At 36.8% G+C, this 14,790-nt stretch overlaps 3 protein-coding genes and 1 non-coding gene across 6 annotated transcripts; 1 reads left to right on the top strand and 3 right to left on the bottom strand.

The window, feature by feature from the left end:
• Positions 1–232: 232 nt before the first annotated feature.
• Positions 233–5,556, bottom strand: LOC111491036 (ultraviolet-B receptor UVR8-like). 2 transcript variants are annotated; one of them, XM_023139765.1, is made up of 11 exons: positions 5,161–5,556; positions 4,316–4,389; positions 4,137–4,221; positions 3,750–3,881; positions 3,440–3,676; positions 2,983–3,228; positions 2,758–2,801; positions 2,049–2,231; positions 1,819–1,909; positions 874–917; positions 233–740 (listed from the first exon to the last, which is right to left on the bottom strand). In XM_023139765.1, exons 1-11 carry the CDS (start codon positions 5,384–5,386, stop codon positions 618–620), a joined length of 1,485 nt encoding a protein of 494 aa, XP_022995533.1. In that variant the 5' UTR covers positions 5,387–5,556; the 3' UTR covers positions 233–617. The 2 variants fall into 2 exon arrangements, with proteins under 2 accessions (XP_022995533.1, XP_022995542.1); XM_023139774.1 differs by having other exon boundaries at positions 2,983–3,222; positions 5,161–5,555.
• A 1,654-nt stretch (positions 5,557–7,210) lies between these two features.
• Positions 7,211–7,284, bottom strand: TRNAV-CAC. Its single transcript has one exon. It is a non-coding gene; the product is annotated as a tRNA-Val (tRNA).
• An 861-nt stretch (positions 7,285–8,145) lies between these two features.
• On the top strand, positions 8,146–9,605 carry LOC111491190 (probable glycosyltransferase At5g03795). Its single transcript, XM_023139986.1, has one exon. It carries the CDS (start codon positions 8,359–8,361, stop codon positions 9,421–9,423), a length of 1,065 nt encoding a protein of 354 aa, XP_022995754.1. The 5' UTR covers positions 8,146–8,358; the 3' UTR covers positions 9,424–9,605.
• Positions 9,606–10,359: 754 nt separating this feature from the next.
• On the bottom strand, positions 10,360–12,859 carry LOC111491490 (serine/threonine-protein phosphatase PP1 isozyme 4-like). 2 transcript variants are annotated; one of them, XM_023140419.1, is made up of 4 exons: positions 12,476–12,858; positions 11,452–12,011; positions 11,139–11,364; positions 10,360–10,640 (listed from the first exon to the last, which is right to left on the bottom strand). In XM_023140419.1, exons 1-3 carry the CDS (start codon positions 12,675–12,677, stop codon positions 11,173–11,175), a joined length of 954 nt encoding a protein of 317 aa, XP_022996187.1. In that variant the 5' UTR covers positions 12,678–12,858; the 3' UTR covers positions 10,360–10,640; positions 11,139–11,172. The 2 variants fall into 2 exon arrangements, with proteins under 2 accessions (XP_022996187.1, XP_022996197.1); XM_023140429.1 differs by having other exon boundaries at positions 10,381–10,644; positions 12,476–12,859.
• Between the last annotated feature and the right edge of the window lie 1,931 nt (positions 12,860–14,790).

The raw sequence follows: 14,790 nt of genomic DNA, 5'->3' as shown, positions 1-14,790 counted from the left end.
AAGAGAACTAATGCAAATTATTCGCCCTACGAACCAATAAAAAATCAGTTATAACTCAGTTAGAAATACTACATTATCTATCTATTAAATATATTTGATATGGTAACGAAACTCTTGACTGTAAGATGTCAAATATATTATTCGCCTATGGTAATGCATAAATCGAGACCCTCATCCCAAATATAAGCAGAAAAAGAAAGGTCTATGTAATGCATATTGAGGACGAAACATATTTTCCTCCAAAACCAACAAACTCTGTCTAACATATTATCACCAAAAGAAAACTTTATAGTGATAGTTATGATATTACATCAAGATTCTTCAAATCACCATTTATAAGCCTAAAACACTTGAATATAAGAGAAAGTGTTCTAACTTATAAGATGTGGTATAAATATAATCTACCTCAATCAGGAACTGCTATCTACTGTCCCCATTACTACTTTATAGGATTTCTTCCTAATAGCCTCTGACCATTAAAGAATGAGTACATACATAAATGTACATGCACATGGATGAAAGCTATTGTCTATGCATTTACAATTGAATCTAACATTTTGAAAGGAGGGGCAGCTAACTAACAAAACTTTGTCGAATGTCGGAAAGAGGGTCGGAATTCAGGTGGGTGATTCGGCCAGAAGCAGGGTGTGCCACCATCCACATGCAATGTTCGTAGGAGTGCAATTTTCGATCGGGACTTCAACAGGGATATTGCGGTCGATTACATCACCCAAACCCAGCTGCAGTGTGTAAATGGAAACTTCTAAGAAAACAACTTATAAACATGCATTTATGAAGAGGACATGAAAAACTACAGAATATTTGTGACAGTATTTTTAAGGAAAAAGAAAACAGGGAATCAAACCAACATACCTGGCCATACTTGTTCCAACCCCAGCAGAACACTTTCCCATCGTCTAGAAATTGGAGAAAGAAGACGTTAGAATGAATATCACAAAAATGAGTATCCAACAATCCAAATTCTTCAAATATAATGCATAAACTTTAGAGAAATCCAGTAATAACATAGTTCTTTAGAAGTTCTTGGTGACCATTCGACTTAAACAGGTATATCTTCCTCCTTTTTTCCTTACGTTCTACTAGATGTCTTCTAAACAGACACAATTTCTTCAGAACCTAGAGGTTTAAAAGAAGAAAAAAAAACACAGATCGACTAGATCTTCTATGAAGTTCCAACATAAAATGTCTATCTCTCCCCCAACAAATAATGTAACACTTCAAACCGAAGCTCACCACTGACAGATATTGTCGTCTCTGAACTTTCCCTTTCGGGCTTCTCCTCAAAATTTTAAAATGCGTACGTAAGGGACAAGTTTCCAATTCCCCTCTCTAACCGACGTGGGATCTCACAATTCACCCCCCTTGAGGGCGTAGTGTCCTCGCTGACATACCGCCCCGTGTCTGACTCTAATACTATCTGAAACAGCCCAAACCCACCGCAAGCACATATTGTCTGTTTGGGCTTTCCCTTTCGAGTTTCCCCTTAAGGTTTTAAAATACAACTGCTAGGGAGATGTTTCCATACCCTTATAAGGAATGCTGTTCTCCTCACCAACCAATGTGAGATCTCACAAACCATTGATGATCACTAGCTTTTAGTTTTAGTCTGTGCCTAAAGTTTTGTGAATTCCCACCGGAAGCACCAACATGCTTTGGACTTCTGAAACATTATTGTTTATAATTTCTCACTTCTAATTTAAAGTTCAGAAATTTGAACTTCTTCATCCCAGTAAATTAAAGACTGGGTCTTATGAATCAAAAAGCACATAGAATAGTACCAAGTAAATAATGAAGCACCTGTTACTATAGCACTATGACGAGCCCCACACGATACAACCTTTGCATTTACATTTTCCACACTTGCTGCATCTAGAAGTCTTGGAAGTGTCTGAATAAATGGTTGGAAACAAAAGAAGACACAGCCATAAATTACTTTGTTCTGCTTTAGAATGCATACTATCATAGAAATCTGATCGAGGATGCCTGCTGGCATGATCTGACTAGTTGAAGCGGTTAGTAAAGCATACCTCAGCTTGATCAGCACCTGTTCCTAACTGCCCAAACTGATTTCCTCCAAATGAGTATACATCACCATCAGCAGATATACAGACTGTGTGCCACAGTCCAGCAGCAACACTCTCGATCCGGATACCGAGTAACGAGGATACACATGTTGGACTTAACTCATCATCTGTACACCCTTGCCCACACTGTAAGACATAAATTAAGCCAAAAATATAGCAGCAGCACAAGAAGTAGAGATAAAGTCCAGGAAAAGGAACAGAAAGAATTATCTCTTTTCAATTGAACTTCATCTTGATCTACATCTACGTATCTTTTTCTCCACCGTTTTCTACTTTACCTACAGATGGATTCTGAAGATTGATCAATTGTCAAAATATTAAACTCCAGCTGATGTTGGGTCGTACAAAGGATCAAACTATTTAACTTGCAAATGAAATAGACATGGCTATGAAAAAGAACAGAAAAAGAAATTAATGAATAGAACATGTCTAGCACACCAAATTGTAATAGCGTACTTCACGGTGGAAAAGGCTAGGCGATGAACAACCAGCACAAGAAAGATGCCCACATATTGTCTTACCGCAAATGAAGTACGCATGATCATGTAACAAAAAGGAAATTCTCACAATAAAAAGTGATGGAATGGAATGAAGACGGCAGGAGGAAAGTACTAAAACGAAATGAAGCATGTGATTAACATGATAAATTCACCTGTCCATACAGTCCCCAACCGAATGTTAGCAGCGCTCCAGCATCTGTGGCATAAAAGATCAGAGAAAAATCAAATACATGAAACTTATCATTTAAAGTGGACAATATGACAAACACAGATGTATAGGTTAATCAAGCATCATATTTCATAAGAATACAGCAACTGATGAAGCAACAGAAAGTTTATGCAGCTACTTTATGTCAGGAAAAGAAACATCACAAAACCTGTAACTGCTGCACTATGACGTCCTCCACAAGCAATTCCCTTCACATAGCTTCCTGGAATTCTACTACCATGACCCTCTAAACTTGCACTTCCTCGAGCAAGAGCCATGGTTCTATCTTTTCCAAAAGAAGGCGACTCGATGCAAGGTATAGGATGTGGAGAGGAAACCATACGTATGCGGGAACCCAAACCTAGCTGTCCTTCTCCACCATAGCCCCAACCCCAGACCTGTCCCATATCTGAAACTTTGAAGACATTAGGGTGCATTATATGCTTTGTATTTCATGTTATTCTAATAAAGTATTCCAAGTTCCTTGACCAATTAATTTTTTATGACTCCAAAATACAACTTAAGTGGATCAAATAGAATCAGCTAGGAAAAGTTTGGACCAAATTGAGTTCGAATACATTTCGGGGACGAGTGGACAGAATTTATATATACTATGCCAGACTTACCTGACAATGCTAGTGTATGACGCCCTCCAGCTGATACAGAGATTATTCTCACCCCAGGATTAAGAGTGACAAGACAGGGAAGTGCAGAGAGAGTGTCCTCACTTGACGACGAGCTCTCAGCTGCAAGCTTTGCCGATGAAACCCGTCTCCTCTTTGTACTTTCTGCTCCACCACCTCTAGCTTCAATATTGGAAACAACACCAACAGTAGATCGTCCAGCTTGTAAACGAGGACTTGCTGCCACAAAGAACATGAAAGGCAGTGAAAAAAACTTTGAAGATCCCCTTATGATAACTAAGTTCGAGAGTACCTTGATCTATCATGGAAGAGGACTGCCTTTCTAATACATCCTTTTCATAGCCAGCCCCAACAGACAGATCACCCAAGATCTTTCCAGAGGGAACACATTCTTTCCATCCCCATGTGTAGACCTCTCCTCTATCTGTACATACACAGTAGAAAATGCACCAGACAGGCACTTAGCGATACAATAATCATTCAAACCATCTCACAGATCTCATAGGAAATAAAAATCCTCTTTTCGCTAAATGACTGAGCCATCTAATTCCTTCATATATAAAAATTCATTTACATTTTCTATTGTGTGCATTTATTATTATTACCATTATTTGGGGGGGGACTTTGCGCTTAAGGAAATGATGCGTCTTGTGCTTTAAAATCACTAGAAATGGTTTACCTGTAATTGCAACACAATGGGCCCAACCAGCTGCTGCTTTTACTATAGAAACTTCTGTTGGAAGAGGAAAAGGCTCCGGAGTTTCCTTGAGAAAAACATTGAAATATGCTCACAGGTAAGTACATTAAGAACTAACTGTAAAACATTTAAATTCAATGCACATTGTGTATGGCTTATACCCCATGCTTCCCAGATGTCACATAGCTTTGACCAAGATCATCTGTAGAGCCCCATGTAATGAGTTTTCCAGATGCTGATTAAATGAGGAAAACATAAGAGTAAATATCAAATAAAAGAAAGAACTACATTGTGAAGAAAACTATATAATCCATTATTCGCAGTCATAAACAATCATTGAAGGAAACAACCGTGAGGACCGGTAGTTAAATGAAGTGTTGAGTACACGATAGAGAGCAAAATGTAATCAATAGAACTACACAGATCAAGAACTGAAAATACATTGGGAAGTAAAATTGTTAAAGATTAAAGAACAAAAACAATGCATAAGAAACAACAATTCCTCGTCATATAAAAAGAAGAAGACACACCGCTTCAATCTAGAGAAGGGAAAGAAAAAACTCACAGGAAAGAATACAAATTGAGTCAAGACGAATAAAAATCAGCACCTCGCTCAGAAATTACAGGGGAACAAAAAAGAACTCTATTCGCTCGATGCAAATATAAGTTCAATCAGAACAAAACATCGAAAACAAGCAAAAACTCTGAAGCGAAATGAGTTTTGAGTATTAACCATTTCAGAACAAGCATTTTCAGATTTCCAAAATCCCCAAGAACTCAAAAATCACTTCCTCGCTACATTGAACAAGATTTCAGCCGCCAAAAAGCACACCCCACAACATAATAGACTTACATTCACCATATCAACAAAATCCAGCAATGCAGGAACTCACAAAATCCCAACACAAACCAGAACAAGACACACACACACACACACAAACATATACACACAATCCCATAAAAAAATAACAAAAAAGAAAAGAAAGATGATTCGAAGAAAAATCACCAGAAATGGCCATGGCGAACCCACAACCTCCACCACAGACATCCCTCCAAACTTGACCGTCAGTGCCATCCTTTCCCGGAAGTCGAACCACCACCGGACACAGCAACGGTGTCCTCTGCGGCAAAGCTCCGGGAAGATACCCCCACATAAACACAATCTTGTTCTCTTTAACATCCTCTTCCATTTTCACTATCCCTTCTTCTCCTCTGTTCCCCTCGCCAATCATATCGATTTACTCCAAAGAAAGAGTAAATTACGAAAGATACAACAAAGCAAAGGTGCCAGTTTCTTTCGAGGTCTCGGATTTTGGTGCGGTTTCCACGGAAACAGAGAGCAATTTCACTTTGGAGTTTGGTGGACTTGAGGAAGTGATATGGAAGAAGAATGAAGTGCCCTAAGTTCGACACACTAAAAAAAAACATAAAAGGAACCGTATCATTTTCAGGGGAATGGAGAGTGCCACGTCGGATGCTTATGTGGTACTCTTGACACATGGCGCGATTTGAGCCATCAGATCCCTCAATGATTTGTAGCCAGGAATTACCGGGAAGTTTCTGGAAGGTCAGCTCCTTTTTCCCCCTCAAACCTTCACAGGCCATGTTTGGTCTGTGTCGTGGCAGTTTCTTAGCCTTCCACGTGTCGAAAATTCGCTCGAAGTCTAATCATTATGAATTGCCACGTTTTGGTTCAGCTAGTGGACCCCTTTAGCGCACCTATATACGTCATCGGTGTGGGGCCCTGTCTATTTTGCCAATAGTTCTTTTATTTTATTTATTTTTATTGATTTTTTTTAATGAAAATTGAGGACCAAAATAGGGGTAAAAGTGGTTAAAATTATTACATTTTAAAAAAGCTTGAATATGTCGAATAGAAAAGTGGTACAGAACAACACATGATGAAATCTCAGCCACTAAATAAATTTGTCTTTTAAAAAATAAAAAAAATAAAAAGTTAGTGGTGAATTGATGGATAGGGCTTATACAAAGCCACGAGATTCGGGCTATTGACGCTTCTTAATTTTGGGCCTCAAATTATGGGCCCGCTCCATCCTATCGGGCCCATATTTGAATGAGGTGTAACTCCGACACCGTTTTGTTCATCGATCAAATGATTAGGTGCGGCCGGTCCCACGGAAAGATCCGATAGGCATTCAGTGGCTTCGGTACGATCATGAATCAAGTGGTGCATAGGGCCTCGACGAATGCATTATTCTTGAGCGGCTGAGATTCAATGATTGAATGGGTCAGCTGAGCGACATGTGGTTATAGTCTTAAATTTTCCTTTCGACATGTCGCCCCTACCACTATCACTTAACGCAAAGCTCCCACTTCTAGCCTAATTAGGAATTCTCCCCGTGCATTCCGTACATTTGGAGGGGTTGAATTATTGAAGAATTATTTTTATTGAATTAAATTTTATTTAAACAGTCCCATTTTTTTTTATAAGTTCATTATAAAACGAGTCGAGACAAACATATAATTAATTACAATATAAAATAATTAGATTCTTTCCAAAAAAAAAAAAAAAATCAATAATTTTTAGCACGTAAATCTATCATAAAATAAAATTTATGCCTTTTAATGTAAATTTAATGAGTAATTCAGTAAAATTACAAATTTAGAGTAATAAGTTTAGGGATAAAATTATATTTAACCGAAATAAAATTAATAGCAAATAAAATAAATAAATAAAAAGTCAAAGATCTATAAGGCAATTTATTAAAACAATTTTTTTAAACAACTTTTTCTTAAAGTTAAAGGATAGGATATTTGTAATATCATTATATCCCAACAAACAAGTGGATGTGTTTGGTTTTCTAAGACATATTTATCAAAATTTTATAAGAATTATTATATATGTTATTTAATATGTCACGTAATTGATTTGTCTAAATTTTTATCAATTAATTATTATGGACGATAATTATTGATTAGAAGTTAAAAAACAATTAGAGGTTAGAAGTTTTATATCATAAATAAATAACAAAACTCTCTGAGCCTCAAAGTAGGGACATTTGTTAAAGGGGAAAATAGAAAAAGAGGGAAAATGGTGTCTGAGCCCGGGTTCGAACCGGGGACCTCTAGTGTGTGAGACTAGCGTGATAACCAACTACACCACCCAGACTCCTTTGTTTAGGATTATCATATAAAATAATATATAGTATTTTTAATTAATTTATTGTAAAAGAATCGTATTTCTTCCGATAATTGAAAATGGACAATAATTAATAATTTTATTAACCTTCTCGTTTAATGAGGAAGAAGAGGAAGAAGAAGAGTCTTTCCATTTCTTACCTTTTATCTTTAAATAAGGTTAAGATGAACTAGACGAGATTAAATTAGAATGTCTTGAAATGGAATATGTACAATTCTTGCCTCTTTGAAAGATCTATAACAAGGTCGACTTCAACGTCACAATGAAACCAACTATAGGATCGACCTAAATATTACACGGCTAGGTTGGTGAGTTCCATTTGGGCTTCTTCTTCTTTTCTCCTCTATATCGTGACTCAATTTCTGTGTGTTCACTAAACTTGTCCTACGTTAAAAATCTTCTTATTAATTTCACGTATAATTTTTATTGTAAATTAGGCTGGCATCCATTGGCTATCTCAACCTTTCGTTGGGTTGAAAAAATAAAAAACGTGGGTCATGGTTATGGATTTTAAAATTTCTAAACCTCGATTATAATTTGTTATTAACTTTTTTTAATTCATATTATATTTCAAGGTTGATTTGAAGGTTTGTCAAAACCAATTAACTACAAAGACAAACATATATTTAAAATAAATAAATAAATAAATATATATATATATATATAGATAAACATGAAAGTTGACTAAATATTAAAAAAAAATGAAATAAAATCGAGAGCAATAGCCAATCTGATTCATTAATTAGTGAATCGGACCACATGTGCTTAGCTTAATCCATTTTGTTTTAAAATTGTATGTATTTTAAAAAAAATATAATGAATAAAATTGAAGAAAAATACCCCAAATATTACGATAAAAGGCGTAAGGAAAGAGGCAGTGAGGAGGCGGCGGCGGGCAGAGTGGCGTTGCCCGCATTTGACAATTCCAATTTCCAATTCAAAATTCAATTCCTTCTCTTACTTTTCCAATACCAATTAATCAAATCCCATCTTCTTCAACCTCAACTCACCTCTGCAACTTCCTCCCTCTCTCATCCTTCAACAATGGCTTCCCTCATCACTTTCTCTCTCCTCCTCTCTCTCTCTCTTCTCGCCGCCGCCTCCCCTTCCCCGTATCTCTCCCCCATTTTCTCCAGAAACTACAACGCCATGTCCACAACGTTAAAGATCTTCACCTACATCCCATTCAAACCTGTCTCCTTCCCTTCCCCTGCCGAATCGCTTTTCTACAAATCGCTTCTAGACAGCCCCTACTCTACTCACGAACCTGACCATGCGCACTTCTTTTTTATTCCTTTTTCTCCCGATACTTCTACGCGCTCTCTTGCGCGTTTGATTCGCACGCTCCGTTCTGAGTTGCCCTATTGGAATCGGACTCTTGGCGCTGATCACTTCTTTCTCTCGTCGCCTGGCGTTCGCTATGCCTCTGATCGGAACATTGTCGAATTGAAGAAGAATGCTATTCAGGTCTCTGGTGGGCCCGTGCCGGTTGGGAATTTTATTTCTCACAAGGACATTACGTTGCCGCCGGTTTTCGATTCGTCGGAGTTTTCTTCTTCTTGGATTCCTGCTCCGGCGACGGAGAGGGTGCTGGGTTTCGTCGGGTATGGGTGGGTGAGAGATCGGGTTTTGGTGAAGGAGTTGATTGAGGATCCTGAGTTTTTTATGGAGTCTGAGCCGCCGCCGCCGCCGCCGTCGGAGAGGCGGAATTACGGGGAGAGATTGGGGAAAAGTGATTTTTGTTTGTTTGAATACGGCGGTGGGGGTGTTGTTTTGAGGATTGGGGAGGTGGTGCGATATGGGTGTGTGCCGGTGGTTATTTCTGACCGTCCGATTCAGGACTTGCCGTTGATGGACGTGTTACGGTGGCAGGACATGGCGGTCTTTGTCAATGGCGGCAAAGGAATTGAAGGAGTGAAGAGAGTATTGAGGCGCGTGGACGAGGAGAGTCTCGTAAAAATGAAGAGACTGGGTGCGGCGGCGGCACAGCATTTTGTGTGGAACTCGCCGCCTCAGCCATTGGATGCTTTCAATACGGTGGCGTATCAGCTTTGGTTGAGAAGGCATACCATCAGATACGCCGAGAGAAAAGAGTGGGCCCAGAGTTGAAAAATGGAAGCTCGTTTGCATGGGGTTTGGACTTTTAATTAATTGTAATTTTTTTAGTGAATATATGAAAAAAAAAAAAAAGAAGATAATAATAATAATAGTAGTTGAATTTTTTGTTAAAAATATTTAATGTGAAAATAAACATGTACTGCATTAATAAAGTTGGGTTATATGAATTGGTCCAGATTTAAATTAATTTTTTTATATTTTTTTTAATTCATTCCTCAATTGAATGGTCTATATTTCTTAATTAAAAATATCTATTTTTATAAGACACATATTTAACGTGAATTGAGCTAAAAAAAAAATAATTGATAGGTAATTTGATGGCAACATGTCAATTAAACTAAGCAAGATGACATAATAAAAACATAACATGAGAACGGGAGTAGGTAAGTTATAGTTAGAACATTGATAACAAAACTCGTGTCAGTGTAGTTTCATCCCTGGGCAAATCAAAGTAGAGTAATAACAAACCTAGTGGATGTGAATAGAAAGGCCTATAAATACATGGGACAGACATAGCTTGACTTGACTCGTGGAGTCCTCGCACCCTTGCCGTTTTAAACAAGTCAATTTAACCCCTTAAAAAACACTACTCAACATAAACCATAGTCTTGTTAGAATTTTTTTAGTTTGAGTTGAATTTTTGACATTTTTTTTATTTGGTCAACCCGACTGAAAATAGAGTTATAATCAAACTCAGATTCACAACAAACAATGAAATGAAAGAGCTTTTTAAAAGGAAAAAAAGAAGTGAGAAACATCAGAACAAGGGTAACGAGGGCGACTTCACCAAACCATAGTACGAGAAGTTAGTGAGAGGGTTGACCACAATGTGGTCGTCGTTTCTCTCATATATCTAACCGTTATGAAAGCGACGACCACAAAAAACAGAAGCTACATTAAATAATTTCTCCAAGTCAAGAATAATAGAAAGAAATATAGTGTGAGTGATGAATAAAGCAAGAAAAGTGTAATGTTGATTAGATAGAAATGTAGCCACAACAACACAATCTTAGTTAGTACTAATATTCTACAATCATACTCCTGCTACCAAAGAAAATTTCTAAGCTCATCATAATTGCATTTGGCCTCACCACTCACACCATACATGTATGTATCTCTCTTCTTGAGTTGCAGAATGTTTTGAAGCTCAGCAACTTTGTTACCCCTCACCACTTCCCCCAGCTGAAGAGCTAAAGACGCCTGCCTGCCTGCCTGTAAAATTCAAGCATTATTCAACCAGCTGAAAATCGATACATTGAGTAGCAAGGAAGAAGCTGGACCGAGCACGCATGACATGGTCAATGGAAATCATTTGCTACTAACGTTTAAACCGGTTCTGATATTTCATATACATGCAGATTCGCGCCGTGGCTTAAACATAGAAAACGAGAAAGACCTCCAATCTAGAAAAAAGATAAGGCCTAACAGATAATTACAAAAATCTTTAGTGATAGACATCAAAAGTGTAACCGCCAAAACCTACCGCTAGTAGATATTGTTCTCTTTGGGTTTTCCCTCAAGGTTTTTAAAACGTGTATGCTAGGGAGAGGTTTCCACACCCTTATAAAGAATGTTCCGTTCTCCTCCCTAACCGATGTGGGATGCAATTAAGCCTAATAAGGATGAAACGCATTTACGCAAATAGAAATAGGAGCATGCGCACAAGTACACAAACGCGTTACCAAAAGATATAATGGTGAGTTTACCTTAGTTAAGAGCAGGACAAAATGCATTCTGCCATTACGTTCTTGCTGGCACCATGAATTTACTACCCTTTTTGTCAGCTGGCTTGAGAATCTGGAAAGAGCACATCAATTCTTCGTCAACGCTCATCAGAGCACCGGCATTGTCAAATTCACCACAGTAGTTTGGAGCTGAAAATATCGTGACAAGTCGTCTATCGGCAAAGAATTCATATCCATCCTCCACAACCTAAGCCAACAACATTGTTATCTCAGAACTCGGAGAAGAAAAATCAGTGAGAAAAATGCGGGATGGCAAAAATGTTGCTGATTCTACCTGATGCGCACGACAGACAAGATCCAAGTCATGTGTTGTTAAGAACTCTGCCACTTTATCAGGGCCAAAGGTGTATGAGACTCCTCTATCATTCATTCCCCAACCTTTGACATCTTTACAAGGATCCGACCATAGCAAATCACAAAGCAAGCCAGTGTCGGGAATGACTGTCGGACGAGACAGGTTTCGTATTTGATCCAAATTTGTGAGATCAGGGGAGAGACCACCGTGCATACACAATATTTTGTCATCAATTAAAGCCGCAACAGGAAGACAGTTGAACGAGTCGGTAAACGCTTTCCAGAGTCTCACATTAAAGCGTCGCTTACATTCATCATAAAACCCATAAATCCTATTAATAGAAGCGCATTCGTGATTTCCTCTAAGAAGGAAAAAGTTTTCAGGATACTTGATCTTGTAAGCAAGCAAAAGACATATGGTTTCTAGACTCTGCTTGCCACGATCAACATAGTCGCCAAGAAACAAATAATTGGCACTTGGAGGAAACCCCCCATACTCAAAAAGTCTCAACAAATCAGAGAACTGCCCATGAATGTCACCTGCAAGTGCAAAACAAAAATGAAAGCCATTCTTTGTACAAGAACAAAAGATTTCATTCATGATATGAATCCCCACGCTACTACTTCTTGAACTCTAGCTAATCGAAAGTTTATTCTCGGGGGATTCATATCAACAATGTTCATCAAAGACGCTAGCTAATCGAGAGTTTCACAATGTTCTTCCCTTCAAACTTTTAACCAGAATCAAGAACAACCAAGAAACGAGAAACAGAAAAAAAGGGAACCCATCAAACATAATCTCATACTTCACACGAACATGTAATCATTCTCAAAGCAACAACTCCGGTAAATTAGATAAGAAATCGAACATATTAATCCAACTCCCTCCAAGAAAACATGAGGGGTCAAAGCTAGGTCAGAGACATATTGACTTCGAACGAAGAATCAAGTTCATTGTGTTGAAAGAAGAAGAAAAAAAACAAAAGGGGCAGATTAAAACGGACCGCAGATTTTGATGGGTGCTTCGAGCTCGAGCAAATTGGGTTGCTGAACGAAAATCTCCCTGGAAGAAGCACAAAGAAGCTTGATCTCGTTCTCGGAAAGCTGAACCTGTTTGCCTGGTCGCGCTAATCGGACTTCGGTGAGGCGTCTGATAATGTCGTCCAATAAAGCAGGGTCGATTCCTCCCTGCCCTTGCGAGGCCATTCAATACCCAATCTGCGAATTCGAACTTTCTTGGGGTTTTCTCTTTTTCCGCTCTTTGTTCAACAGACAGAGAGCTTCGAACGAAAACCTAGAAATCGAATTGAATTGAATTGAAATGAAGGTTTTTTCTTAACATTTTCGTCTCATCTCTCTCTCTCTCTCTCTATCCCTTTTTAATTCTTTTCTATCCGTTTCTTTGCTTTGATTTACTTTTTTTTTCTCCCTCAATCAAATTATAAATGACCCAACTTACCATTCAAATTTTGAAAATGGCTCATCATTTAGTCATCATTTTGAATTTGGACTATTTTGAGATCAAAATACCATTTTTCTAGAAATATATATTATTCATTAGAAATTCGATTCTTTCACCTATGATACGTGCGAAAAAATAATGTATACTAAAATATTGTGTGAACCCTTTAAGGGTAGCTAGCTCGATACCTTCTCGGTTTATAATGAACTGTCGTTTGGAATCTATATATATATCTATACTAGCTTCCTTCTATCCGCTACTTTTTTCCACCTACAACCCATGTGGTTTTGTTCATATGCAGTGAACTTAATACCTATTTCATGCTATGATAGCCCCTCTTTCCTTTGCTATTCCTCACAAACACATCCATGCTTTACACTATTTAGAGTATAGGCGTTAGCACAAAGTTTGTCTAGTCCATATGACAATTGTATTATAACTATTGTTGAGGCTGCTTCTTTTGAAATAAGATTCTTTCGGTGTTTTATTACCGATGATCTCTTCCATTGATATATTTTCTCTACTCATACCATAAGCTCTCATAGCTTTGTTTTAGACTTCCCCAAAATGTCTCGTACCAATGAGATAATATTTCTTGATTATAAACTCAAGATCATTTCCTAAATTAGTCGATGTTGGACTTCTAACAAGAAGAACCTCTCAACAACACCTAAATGCTTTTCGCACCGTCCTATTAAATCTCATACAAATATAATCAAATCCAAAAGCAAAAGAATCAAATTTTATCAATATGGCATTTGCTTTGCTTTCTTCAACCAAGAACAAATGCGTATCAAATTGGGACTTTTATTTATTTATTTATGTTTTGGGCTCACTTCTTTTTGTTGGGTTTAGTTTATTGAAAGAAGAGACGTAGAGATACCTTGTTAATTGGATTGCTTTAAAAGTAGGGTTTTTGACATGATGCGTTGGGTTGTTCTATGTATATATTCTATACAACCTAAAAGTAGGGTTTCGAGGGTGTCAAAAAAAAAAAAAAAATCATTCGATTGATTCAAATATGTCGAAGAATAATTTTATGGATAAGATGGGTGACAAAAACTAATGTGGTCGTTGACTTTTAACATGGTGACAACGCATACAGCTTTGAGAACCATGAATAACAAATACGTGACAAATGTCGGTAACTACTCGACAATCGTTGTGTGGAGTGAATTACATCGAAAAAAGACAAGAAATGCACTGGAAAAGTAATTGTCTTGGTATAATTAAAAAAAAATCACGATTGTCGTTACTTCATTTACAACTCAACGCTTAGATCAATTTACATTATTTCTCGGTATAAATATATATGTGAATAAATATTATGATAAATTAGATTAAAAAAATAATAATAAATAAAGTAGGAATGTAGAAAAGAATAATAGAAGCATGTGGAGAAGTATATAGGTTTAAATAATTTGAGGATTAAAGTGGATTCCTTCTGCAAAATCTGTGGGAATACTGTATATATATATATATATATATATATATATATATATATATATATTTATTATTTATTTGCCTATCTCTGAAGTCATCAAAGAGTTTATTATTATTATTATAATAATTGATTTTGTTTTTTTTAAGTTAGTTTTAAGAATTGTAATAATTGGTTTTATAAAGATTTTGATAATCATTAAATAATTATTTTACAAAGAATTGCAATTACTCTAAAGAAAATAACTTTATTGATTTTTTTTTAATGTAACTTTACAAATAAATCCTCCGAATATGGTAAAAGTCCAAAATTAATGAAGCATAAAACCATTTAAATAATAATAATAATAATAAAAGAACAGCTTTTTTTTTTTTTTTTTTTTTTTTTTTTTTTTTTTTTTTTTTTTTTTTTTTTTT

The sequence above is a fragment of the Cucurbita maxima genome, unplaced genomic scaffold, assembly GCF_002738345.1.
Source record: "Cucurbita maxima cultivar Rimu unplaced genomic scaffold, Cmax_1.0 Cma_Scf00001, whole genome shotgun sequence".
In the NCBI taxonomy this organism is placed as follows: domain Eukaryota; kingdom Viridiplantae; phylum Streptophyta; class Magnoliopsida; order Cucurbitales; family Cucurbitaceae; genus Cucurbita; species Cucurbita maxima.
This window is presented reverse-complemented; position numbering and strand designations above follow the sequence as displayed.